General features: G+C 40.9%; 1 protein-coding gene across 1 annotated transcript; it reads right to left on the reverse strand.

The window, feature by feature from the left end:
- Positions 1–2,069: 2,069 nt before the first annotated feature.
- On the reverse strand, positions 2,070–3,769 carry LOC138875611 (uncharacterized). The gene is made up of 4 exons (XM_070154458.1): positions 3,726–3,769; positions 3,254–3,672; positions 2,460–2,689; positions 2,070–2,279 (listed from the first exon to the last, which is right to left on the reverse strand). Exons 1-4 carry the CDS (start codon positions 3,767–3,769, stop codon positions 2,070–2,072), a joined length of 903 nt encoding a protein of 300 aa, XP_070010559.1.
- Between the last annotated feature and the right edge of the window lie 9,436 nt (positions 3,770–13,205).

Genomic DNA, 13,205 nt, shown 5'->3' on the forward strand with positions numbered 1-13,205 from the left:
TTTGTTACAAGGAAGATACTTCGTGCCAACAGGGCCTCGATAGGTAAAACTTTGTAAGGGCCAAACGGTCAAACAAACCGTGCCCATGTAGATTACTCGAGCTCTAAAGGCAAACATGTACGCATGTATAATCTATTGAGAAAAGTATTTTTCCTTACCAAATATTTCATGCCTAGAGAAATTTTTAATTTACAATTTCATATTTTTGGTCTATTGTGGAAACAGGCTTAAGAGCCGATCGTAACTAAAGTTCAAACAACTTAACCCATACTCAGGGACTGCCGTCCAAAAAATCGACGTAATCGAATTATTAAAGTTTCGAGATCATAAGACCTTAAAAAGGTAACCCTCATTTTTATAGGCCACGACCACCCCACTCGGGGACTGATACTTCGAACAAGTTCGAAGTATAATCGGGAAACAAGTCCAAGAGGCAAATCCCAAGTTAAAGGCTACGGCCAAACTAACACGGTTCGGAGACGTCCGAATTCCGTAATAAAAACATGCCTTCTAATATCTTCACAAAATCGGTTAAAGAGGCTACCATCAGCAATATTATAAAGGATTTCGATAACATCAACCCTCAAAAATCCTAAGGGGTACCGGATTGTTCGAACTCTCTGACAACCTTTTTTTTTTAATCCGCTAGGCAAATGCCTAGGGCTAGTTTTATTTATAACCAGATAAAATACGAAATACAATGTCATGATATCCTACGAACTGAAAGAAAGAGATAAAGTTTGAACTTAACAAGTATTCTATTATCAAAATTGAGTGTTGCACTCAACATTGATATCACATTAATGCTATTAAACTTTGTAATACAATTTTGCATCCAAGAATGTGCATGTGAAAGGCACAATGCAACGTTCCTTCTATTAAAACACCCTGTTGTTTGTTGCATTTCCATATCTTTTTCGACCCTTTTTTCTCTTTTGTTTTTTGTTTGAACGAGTTATCTTCATCCTCCATAGCAGACTCACATGCTCTCCTCGATGTACCTTTAGCAAATATTCTTAGCGTGCAAATCCATTTGCAACTTTCGATCGTCCATCTACGTTTTGGCTACCAGGAGACGAATCTGCTTCATCCTTGTTGCACGCCAACGATGAAGCCGCGGATTTGTGGTGGAAAGCACGTGAGTTCCACCTACAGCCTTTTCCATGTGATCCCTTTGCTCAACATCATGTGTTGTCTGCCATGCCCTCCACATTAAACCATGTGTGCACATTAAAATATTCAGAAAATGCAACAATGCACAGTTAGGTGTAGTTGCCTCCAAGCGTGCTCGTTGTAATTTTCCAGCTGCTGTGCGCGTGCATTACTGCTGTCCTTCCTTCCCCCTTGCTGCTTTCCTTTTGCTTCGTTGATTGAGCTGATGAAAAGAGACAGCTTTGTTGTGGAACTCACGTGAGCTTCACCTACAGCTGTAGCATAGAGAAATATATCCCATAGTATCTTCATCCTAGAGTATTGCATGCTTTTATGTGTCCTAGATAACTTTCCATGTGCATTCCACTTTTCCATTTGATTCCTTTGCTCTCCAGTATGTGATGTCTCCCATGCCTTCCCCATTAAATCTTGTGTGGACATTAAAACATTATTTAATCCGAAAGTGGATTGTAGCATGCGTTAATATAACACATTGGCCTTTGTTGCTTGTTTCATGCTAAGGCATAACAAATTTCATGCTAACAACCTTATTTCATGCTAAGGCATAACAAATTTTTAATTCTTTTGAGGCCATGTCGGCCTAATTCAAGAGCCTAAGTGCCGTTTTATTTTTTAAGTTCGAGAAGTCATCCTCACTCAACTAAAACTTAAGGGTCATTCTACTTCGAGTTCAAGCAGTTACTCACTTGATTGTAAAGACTACACTAGCTAGACCTCGATCAAATTGCCTAAGTTTCGAAATTGTGAACAAAATTTTCATAAGGCATGGATGAAACACAAGGCAAAAATTGAAATGAAAACAAGTCAGAGAGAAAAGAGGTCTTTTTATATATAAAGATATTTACAAGGACCGATCAGGGTCCTACACAAAAGATCAAAAAAAAATCCTAAGGTTCCTAACCATTCTCGGGGGCAGCTTCCTCTCCTTTAGGGTCCTCCCCACTATTGCTCCCGGCATCATCATCATCATCGTCGAAGGAGGACAATGCCTTAGCATCATCTTCGAGCTCTTTGGCCTTTCTTATCTCGTTAGTAAGATTGAAACCTCGAGCATGGATCTCCTCGAGGGTCTCCCTCCGAGATTGGTACTTGGCGAGCTCGGCAATCTAAAGAGCTCGAGTTTGAGAAGCCTCGACAGATTCTCTTGCTTGGGCTTGAGCTGCTTCAGCATCAGATCGGTAGACGGCCATGATCACCTCCACATCAACCTTTGCTTTTTCTGCCTCAGATTTAGCTTTTGCGAGTTCGGTGGCCAACCGAGCCTCGAACTCCTATATTTTCTTAGCCTGAGCTGAGCTTTTCTCCTTCATACCTTGAAGCTGACTTTCGGATGATGACAATTGGGCTCCGGCAACCTCTTTCTCTGAGGCAAGGTGGTCCATGTTTTGTTTCCACCCCAAGGTCTCCACTTTCATCATGTTATCCTCCTCACGGAACTGTTCGATCCTCTCAGACTTTTGCTGAACCTGTGAGATTGAAGTGTTAGCCATCACCCCTGAACTGATACCATGAGCTTCTAAGATTTCATTACATGCTCAATCAGGTTGGTCTGTTCTTTGTGAGCCATGGCTAATTCAGTTCAGAGGTCCTTGATCTCCTCTTCTTTTTGCCCGCCGAGAAGTTTGAGGGCATTTCTCTCCTCCATGAGCCTTTGAAGATCGGCCTCACATCGACTCAGCTCTAATCGGGATTTTGGAAAATGCCTCCTGATGGAGTACTAAGGCCTATGTGGAAAGAAAAAAGGAAATTAGACAAGAAAAGAAGAAATAAACACAAGTGTGATATCGACGGGGGGAGTTGAGACTTACCCGACTCAGGGCCTGTTGAGCCCCATCGAAGAGACTCGATACTTCACTCATGTCGATAGCATCTTCGACCCCGGTAAAGTAACCACAGAAGGGGTCCTCCCTTCCGTGGACATTTTCTACATCGGGAGTCCTCATAGCTTGGGCCTCCTGAATTGCCTCCTAAGAAAATGTAGGGAGAGTCGGTGAGTCTCCAATTACTATTGTCCCAAGTGAGTCACTTGGGGAATTCTTTTTATTTTGAAGGGCCTCGGAGCCGGTCCTTTCAGACATACCCGCTGATTGCTCATTTTGGCGGGAGGCATCTTCAGTCTCCGACAACTCGGGGACTCTGCCCGGGTCCTCTTCCAAGACCCCCTCGGTTTGAGGCGGAATCTCTTCAAGCCTCATCGACTCAGCGGCCTTTGGGGCCTCGGTGTTCCTCTTCATTTGGGCCACTAGTTCGGAGCCGTCATCTTCATTTTCTTCTTCTTCCTCTCTTAGCCATTGAACTACCTTCGCAGGCAGGGTGACAATGTCTTTCTTTGGCTTACGAGCCGGATTCTTCTTGGGCTTTGGATCCTTAGAGGTTGAGATCCTTTTCCTCTTTTTATCCTTCACTAGTTTTGGGGACGGGGGTGAAGTCTCCTCCTCACTAGACGGGGGCCTTATGAAGGCATTTTTTCCAAGGCCCGTATAAAAGGAAATCAAATGACTATGAAAGAGACATTTTAACAAAAATCATGAAATACGTGAAAAGGGGCTTACCATGATTTTTGGCCTCCCATCGGCCCCTTGCTAAATCGCGCCATGAGCGTTCAATGTACGAATAAGTCAAGGCTAGGTCCCGAACACAACTCTTGAGGTTAGGAATTACCCCGAACATCTAAGAGACCCCTATATCATGGAAAAGGATATCGATAAGAAGAAGCGAAGGAAACAAAACAATGAATGGAAGCTAAAAGTGGGATTGTACTTATGCTTCATATTCCATTTCTTGGGAAATAGCATCTTCTCGGCCGCGATTCGGTCGGAAGTCTTCCCTTGAACAAACCGGCCCATCCATCCTCGATCCTTGTCCTCATCTATGCTCGAGAACAACAATTTGGTAGCCCGACGCTGAAGTTTTATAACCCGCCTCGATAGAGACGGGGGCGGTACAACCTGATGAGGTGGTCAAGGATGAAAGGCATCCCTTCGACTTTGCTTACCAAGAATCGAAGCGGAATAGCAACCCGCCAAAAGGAGGGATGGATTTGACCTAGGGTTATTTGATATTGCGGCAAAAATCAACGATGACGGGATCGAGGGGGATCAGCATAAAAGGGTAAGTGTAAACACTTAGAAACCCTTCCACATGAGTAGTGATGTCTTCTTAGGGGGCCAGAATCACCACCTCTTTGCCTTCCCACTGGCAGTCTTTCTTTACCTGCTTAAGGAAACTCTCAATTATTGAGCGTATATACCTCGACATTCGCTCTTATTGACCAGGGACCGACGAAGTTTTCTCGATCTTAAAGTCGGAAGTAAGGACGCAACCGCTGGGAACACACTCCTCAGGGAGCGGCTCCACCGATGTTTTGTCATCGACCAGTCGTAATGAAGAAGCGTTTTCCTTTTGAGGAACAATTTTTGCCATTTTTGCCATTGTGGTGTGAGTTTGAAGAGAAAAGAAGATAATAGGGCTTGGTGTTTGAGAGGGGATTAACAACAAACCCTAAAGATGTTTTAGAAAGGAAGAACTTAAGAGATGTAAAAGCTTTGGAGACTAGAAGAAAATGAAAGTAAAATCAATGAGAAAAGGGCCTATTTATGGGATTCATGGCGATGGTTCAAAGGCACTAGTGGCCGACCACCAGCTGACACTCATTAATAACTTGGGAAATTGTACTGACGAGACATTTCAGTCACTTTCATCACTTACGTCACGAGGATGACGTCATGACAGGTCAAAGTAAAAAAAATTGAAGGCTCAATTTGTTTCTTGTTATTACATTCTAAAAAACGAGGGGACTATCTGTATACAATTAAAATCTGGCCCACCTGATTCTACTATTTGATCGAGACCAGTGAGTTGTATCGAAGGTCGGCCCCGTAGTGGATCAGACGAAAGCACGAGGACAGGGTACTGACTTCGAGAATCGAGGTACATGTCGAGATCGAGGCCAGTGGCTATCGAGACCAAATGAGACAGACATCAAGCAAAATCAGAGATAGCACAATAAGAGAAGGGCGAGATATCTGTGACTAGTTGAAGATCATGTCATTAATCTCGGAACAGATCAAATCAGGAACGGTTAATTAGTTAATCATAGGGTTTCCTTCTGTAATTAAAGTTATACCATAAGTATAATTCCTCTACTATATAAAAGGGGGTTCTAATCATTTGTAGGACATATTGTCCACACATATCAAAGCAATATAACACTTTCTAGCTTATATTCTTGTTTATCAGCTTGCTAATTTCTTAACTGTTTTGGTACCGACCAGTTCGAGGGCATTCTAGTTCGGGGGCTGAATTGCTTTTCAACATTGGTTTGATTTATCTTATTTTAAATTTCTATTGCCAATCTTCATATTCATCAATTGGTATTAGGTAAAATTATGTGTCCTTAAAACCACATTATAAGTTTAATTGTTATCTAATTATTAGGGTAAACACTCTTCAACATTAAGTGTAAGTCATGGAGCTCCTTGGCTTGACTTCACGTGAGGAACATAACAACAAATTTGTGCCTAAACTAATCGAAGACAAAAAATAAAAAATAAAAATATAGCATATAGTACAATCTCTAAAACTTTTTTCACTTTGGAGAGAGTATCTGTTGATTTTTCTCTCTAGTTGTTAGCTCAAAGGTTTGATTGTATGTTTTGAATTTGATTGATTTTATTTTAATTTAAGGGCCTAAATCTTAGTTTTAAATTGAGTGCGAACCTGATCCATTTGGCACGAACAATTTGATGATTGTCGCAAATGCTAATTGTTGATCAAATGTGACGTACAAATAATTTCGATCCTGAATACATTAAGTTTTGCTTTGTTAACGTTCTTGATCTTTTAATACTTGAAATTTGTATGGAATGCTTGAATGCATCTTATAGAGAAATTAATTGAAGTAATCTTGATCTTCAGAACTCTCTGGCCATTGGGCCACTTGTATGTGCTAATTTGGTAAAAGCTCAATTAATTGATCTAATCCCATAGAAATGGCTTTCATTTAATTGGATTCTAATAACTAACCAAATTATATTTAGGACCCGTTTGGCCATATATTTTGCCAAAATAAATTTGGATTTTATTTGGCAAACACATGTTTGACCATAGATTTTGCCTACATTTTGGCAAAATCCCAAAACCAACTCAATAGCTGGGTTTGGGCCAAAATATCACTATTATATTTTTTAAAAATTGCCCTAAACTTTTGTATTTTATAAAAGAGAACACAATTTATTATTTTGAAACAATGTTGCTTTGTCTTCTCGAACATCTGTTTGTGTATCATTTAGTTCATTATAAAAATGATAAATTTGTACCAAATTTATGTATGTTCAGGACTATGGTTTGCGATAATATAATGAATATTATTGATAATGATACCATTGGGTATTTGTGATAGTTTTTAGAACTTGTGCGTATAAGTCATTGTATACGGTTAAAATAAGGCTTGCCCGATTTTGCCATTTAATCGAGATCAGGTCAGAGCACGAAGATAAAGTATCATGCTCGAGAATTGAGGTGCTCGTTGAGATCGAGGCCAACAACGATCAAAACCATATATGACCGACTTCGAACGAAGTGAAATAATGGAAATGCGAGATATCCGTAACCGGTCGAGGATCTCGGCGGAAATCATAGAACAAATCAAATCAAGGGCGGTTGTTTAGGCTAATCATGGGATTTACTTCTGTAATTAGAGTTGTACCATAATTAGGATTCATCTACTATATAAAGAGGAGTCCACATCATTTGTAGACACCTTACATTCGCATAAATAAAAGAAATACAATATTCTCTCTTTAATTTACATTCTCTTGTTACCAGTTTGTTCCATTTTAATCGTTCTTGCATAACTAGCTCGAGGGCTTTGTCCAAATGCTAGTTTGCTCTATATTGTCAATTTCCATCATTTATCTTTACGTTTTTCAATTGGTATTAGGTAAAATCATATATCCTTAAAACCACATTATAAATTTAATTGTTATCCAATTTTTAGGGTAAACAGTTTGGAGCCCACTGTGGGGCTAAGGATAATAGTGATTGCCTAGTATTAACCTTCATAACACACACTGCTTTTACGCTTGTTCTCGTAAGTGTTTTTTATTTCAGGAATCAACATGTCAAACTCTCAAGCAGTGCCCACTCACATAGATACCGGGATTTTGGTTTTCACAGCGAGAACGAGCACATGGTCGCCCCGAGAAACGGAGTACCTCTAATAAATTCCGATGGACCACAGGTCGTAGATCCAGTCGATGTCAGTTCTCGTGTCACTATTTATGGAGATTTAGGCGCCGACCCTGAAAATAGATTTTGTAGAGATGCCCGGGCAGCCGGTCAAAATGTACAGAGTGGTGAAGAAGGCGAGATTAGCCTTCGAATGATATTTGACATGTTACAAACTCAATAGGCTGTGATAGCGCTACTCCAAAATCAGAATCGAGCACCAAGCAGAATCGAACTCGATACATCACAGGAAGTTGTTCATAGGGTCGAACCTATATAGGCAAAATTGAACGATAATGGATCGGGAACTGACCCCCCAATCATGAAGATGCTCGAGGAGCTCACTAAACGAATTGAATCGGGAGAAAAGAAAATCGAGGCTAATGATAAAAAAGTAGAAACAAACAACTCACGGGTTGATCATATACTGGGGGCACCCCCGATTCTAAAGGGTTTAGTTTCAAGGAAGTTCGTACAGAAGCCCTTCCCACCAAAAGCGGCTCCGAAGCCCATTCCAACTAAGTTCCGCATGCCAAAAATTCACAAGTACAATGGGACCACTGATCTTAATGGGCATGTCACTTCTTATGCATGCACAATAAAAGGAAATGACTTAGAAGATGATGAAATTGAATCTATTCTGTTGAAAAGTTTGGAGAAACTTTATCAAATGGGGCAATGATATGGTACCACAATTTACCACCCAATTCCATCGATTTCTTTGCCATGCTTGTCGATTCGTTCGTAAAGTCACATGCCAGAGCGATAAAGGTCGCGACTAGGAAGTCGGACCTCTTCAAAGTGAGATAAAAGGATAATGAAATGCTAAAGGAATTCGTATCTCGATTTCAGATGGAACGCATGGACCTACCCCCGATTATCGATGATTGGGATGTCCAAGCCTTCACTCAAGGTTTGAACGAGCGAAGTTTGGTAGCATTACGTCATCTAATACAGAATTTGATTGAATATCTAGCGGTGACTTGGGCCGATGTACATAATCAATACCAGTCAAAGATCAGAGTCAAGGATGTTCAGTTGGGAGCCACTTCCGATTCCGTTTACCCAAATAGATCCAAAGACAGTATTCAAAGAGACATCGACAGAGAGTCCCGATCAAACAGAGATCGGTACCAACCATATAGTGCAAATCGTAGAAACAATGGACCAGGATGTAATCCCATTCGAAATGAACGAGGTCAAAATTCTTGAGGGCTCATGAGTAAGAGTGACTTTGATAAACATGTCGAGCCTAAAGAAGCACCACAGTTATCGAAATATAACTTCAGCATCGATACTTTGGGTATTGTGTCAGCCATTGGACGAATCAAGGATACTAGGTGGCCTAGACCCCTACAAACTGATCCAGCTCAAAGGAATCCAAATCAAATGTGCAAGTACCATGGAACCCGTGGTCATATAATCGAAGACTGCAGACACTTAAGGGCGGAGGTAGCTCGTTTATTCAACGAGGGTCATCTTCGAGAGTTTTTGAGTGACTGAGCTAAAAATCATTTTAGAGACATGGATGCAAACAGGAAATACGAACAGGAGGAACCACATCACGTGATTTATATGATCGTTGGTGGGGTCGATATTCCTCAAGGCCCGATATTCAAACACACCAAAGTGAAAATCACAAGGAAGAAGCGTACCCAGGACTACTTACCAGAGAATACCTTATCTTTCAGCGATGAGGATGCAGAAGGGATTGAACAGCCTCACAACGACGCACTAGTAATATCTATCCTTATGAATAAAATTCAAGTTAAACGTGTGTTAGTTGATCCAGGTAGCTCGGTAAACATTATTCGATCGAGGGTCGTAGAGCAACTCGGCCTCTAGGATCAAATCGTGCTTGCAGCTCGGGTGCTCAACAGTTCAACATGGCAAGTGAAACCACCAAAGGGGAAATCATGTTGCTAGTAAACGTGGCCGGGACTATCCAGGAAACAAAGTTCTATGTAATCGAAGGTGATATGAGATACAATGCACTGCTCGGAAGGCCTTGGATTCATAATATGAGGACATTACCTTTAATGCTCCATCAAGCATTGAAATTCCCAACATCAGAAGGGATCAAAATGGTGTAAGGCAAACAACCCACCGCCAAAGAGATGTTTGCAATCGATGAAGTAGTACCAGTATCAACGCTTTCGTCAATAAAGGGATCGGAGAAAGGGAGAACAAAAAATCAAATAACAACCACAGGCGCCAGCCTTGACCCCATCGAAGGAGCAAGAAATCTTCAAAGATGAAGAATATATGATACTCAAACCTTCATAACACCCGATGATTCTGATGCAACGAAGTCAATGGTCTAGGAAGTGGAACAACTTCCCGATCGAAAGGTATACCTGGGCACGAGGTTAACTCCCGAGCTCAGGAAAAAATTCATTCAATTCCTTTTAAATAACATGGATTGTTTTGCTTGGTCCCATCTAGATATGACAGGAATCCCATCGGAGATCACAACACATCGATTGAGCCTAGACCCAAAGTTCAGACCTGTAAAATAGAAGGGAAGGCCCCAGTCCTAGGTAAAATATACAGTCATAAAGGATGCGATAACTAAACTTCTCAAAATAGGATCTATCCGGAAAGTAAAATATCCAGAATGGTTAGCAAACTTAGTTGTAATCCCCAAGAAGGGGAACAAACTTAGAATATGCGTAGATTATAAAGATTTAAATAAAGCATGTCCGAAAGAATATTTTCCTCTACCCAACATCGATCGCATGATCGATGCCACGGCCGGCCACTAGATCCTTAGATTTCTCAATGCCTATTCTGGGTACAATCAAATTCAAATGAACCCAGAGGATCTGGAAAAGACTTCCTTCATCACTAACTATGGCACCTATTGTTATAATGTAATGCCGTTTGGGATAATAATGTTGGTGCTACTTGCCAACGCCTAGTGAATCGAATGTTTGAGGAACAAATAGGTAAATCAACGGAAGTATATATTGATGACATGCTTATTAAATCCCTGCGAGCAGAGGACCATTTGACACTTTTGCAGGAAATTTTCAACATATTAAGAAAATACAACATGAAGCTCAATCCTAAGAAATGTGCACCCGGGGTCGTTCGGGCAAGTTCCTTCGATTTATGGTTTCAAATCAAGGAATCGATATCAACCCCGATAAAATAAAGGCAATCGAAGAGATAACAGTTGTGGATAGCATTAAGGCCGTACAAAGATTAATTGGGCGGCCAACCGCCTTAGGTCAATTCATCTCAAGGTCTTCAGATCGAAGTCACAAGTTCTTATTGCTCAAAATGAAAAAAATAATTTTCTTGGACCCCGGAATGCCAACAGGCGTTGGAAGAATTAAAGCGGTATCTTTCGAGACCACCATTGCTTCATACTCCGAAAACGGACGAGCAACTCTACTATATTTAGCAGTCTCAGAGGTCGCGATAAGTGGTGTCCTAGTTCGAGAAGAGCAAGGTATGCAATTTCCTGTTTACTATGTTGGTCAAACTCTAGGTGAAGCCGAGACCCGATACCCACACTTAGAAAAATTAGCGCTTGCTCTAATAAGCGTCTCTAGGAAATTAAAATCGTATTTCAATGTCACCTAATTTGTGTTATAACCACTTACCCCCTTCGCAACATTTTGCACAAGCCCGAACTCTTGAGTCGGCTGGCCAAATATGCCGTTGAAATTAGTGGGTATGATATCGAGTATCAACCCCGAACGGCCATCAAGTCTCAAATCTTAGCAGACTTTGTGGCAGACTTCACGCCTGCCCTCGTACCCGAGTTCGAAAAGGAACTTTTGTTAAAAACGGGTACATTTTCAAGGGTGTGGACCCTTTTCACAGATGTAGCTTCAAATGGGAAGGGGTACGATTTAGGCATCGTTTTGAAGTAGCCCATATACAATACAATTAGACAATCCATCAAAACCCCTAAGTTGACTCACAATGAGGCCGAGTATGAGGCCATGATTGCAGGTCTTGAGCTGGCAAAAAGTTTGGGAGCAGAGGTCATTAAGTCCAAGTGTGATTCCCTACTCGTGGTTAACCAATTCAACAAGACCTTCGAGGTTCGAGAAGATCGAATGCATAGGTAATTGGACAAACTGCAGGTAACCCTACAGCATGTACCTCGAGAGCAGAATAGTAAGGCCGATGCCCTTGAAAATTTGGGGTCATCGGTCAAAGACAATGAAATTAGCTCAGGAATTGTCGTACAATTTTCAAAGTCGGTAGTCGAGGAAGGCCAAGCCAAAATAAACTCCACAAGCCTAATTTGTGATTGGAGGAACAAATAAATGAATTATCTAAAGAACGAGAAGATTCCGTCGGACCCTAAGGAATCGAGGACTCTATGAACGAAAGTTGCACGATTCATATTGGCCGAAGATGGAACGTTGTACAAAAGGATGCTCGATGGGCCGTTGGCAGTATGTTTGGGTCCGGGAGACACCCACTACATCTTACGAGAAATTCATGAGGGTACTTGCGGGAACCATTCTGGTGCCGAATCACTGGTTCACAAAGTCATCCGAGCAGGGTACTATTGGGTCAATATAGAAAAAGATACTAAGGAGTTTGTTCGAAAATGGGGAATAGATATCGTCGGCCTTCTGCCATCAGCCCCAGGTAAAGCTAAATACATTTTATTTATGACTGACTATTTCTCTAAGTAGGTTGAAGCACAGGCCTTCAAAAAAGTCAGAGAAAAAGAAGTCATAGACTTCATCTGGGATCACATCATATGCCAATTCAGGATGTGATCACGTAATTTTTGCCCTATGTGAAACACTCCTACAAATTAAAAAATTAAATTTTCCCAATTATTTGCAATTTTATAGATTTTTGTGTAAATTTGTGTTAATTGTTTGCATTCTTTGTGTATGTTTAATTTCCATTAAAAATTGTGAAAAACCCCACAATACCATGCATTGAATTTAGGTTTTATTTTTATATTTTTCGGATTAATTAGTTAATTATTTGTTCTATTAAAAATAAAAATTACAAAAATGACCCATTTTACATGTTTACCTTTTAATTGCTAGATTATTGATTTTCTGTTTGATTTAGGATTTAGGAATTTTATAACTTTTAGGAAATTGGTTAGTTTTACAATCTAGATCAATTTAGAATCTTAATTTAGGTTTTTAATTAAAGAAAAAAGAAGAAAATAAAAACAAAAAAGGGAAAAGGAAATAAAAAGAGGGTTAATTGAAAAGGGTTTGTTTTAATTTTATTGGGCCAAAGCCCAAATATTTCTGCCCAAACCCGCCCCAAAATCCGAGCCCAATACCCAAATACCCGGTCCAGCCCCACTATACCCAAAACGACACCATTTCGCCTTGACCTCATCTTAGTCGTTGGATCCTAGTGATCCAACGGTCCGCAACTAAGGACCTTCTAACTATAAAACTGTGCAAATGCCCCTCATACCCATCAACCCCCCCCCCAGTTCCCACTTTCGTCTTTCAAGCTTAGAAACCCTAGAGACCAGCCGCATTAAAAACCCCCACCGCCTCCGCGGTAGTCCGCCGACCGAAAATTGCCTCACGGTGGCAGACCACCTCCAAACACCACCAAAAGCACACCCTAGAATCCCTGTCTTCTTCTCTTTCCAAATCCCAAAACGGCTTCCCTAAAATCCCCACCAAGATCCTCGAATTTCAGATTTGAATACCAAACCCGAAAACGCCCAAATGGCTTCAAAACTTCACCAAACAACCACCACCTCCCCCTAACCCCATATCTCCACTCTGTTTCATCATAAAATCATCAAATCCTTTAAATTCCAGATCTGAGAAACCTCCAAAGCCCTC

The sequence above is a fragment of the Nicotiana sylvestris genome, chromosome 1 (genome assembly GCF_000393655.2).
Source record: "Nicotiana sylvestris chromosome 1, ASM39365v2, whole genome shotgun sequence".
In the NCBI taxonomy this organism is placed as follows: domain Eukaryota; kingdom Viridiplantae; phylum Streptophyta; class Magnoliopsida; order Solanales; family Solanaceae; genus Nicotiana; species Nicotiana sylvestris.

What these genes read in the sequence shown, in the direction of transcription:
- LOC138875611 (XM_070154458.1), bottom strand. Translation starts at nt 3,769, where the DNA reads ATGGCGCGATTTAGCAAGGGGCCGATGGGAGGCCAAAAATCATG. An exon ending in ATGGGAGGCCAAAAATCATG is followed by an intron (nt 3,673 to 3,725) that starts GTAAGCCCCTTT and finishes TCTCTTTCATAG; the next exon opens with TCATTTGATTTCCTTTTATA. An exon ending in AGGAGAAAAGCTCAGCTCAG is followed by an intron (nt 2,280 to 2,459) that starts GCTAAGAAAATA and finishes CGAGCTCTTTAG; the next exon opens with ATTGCCGAGCTCGCCAAGTA.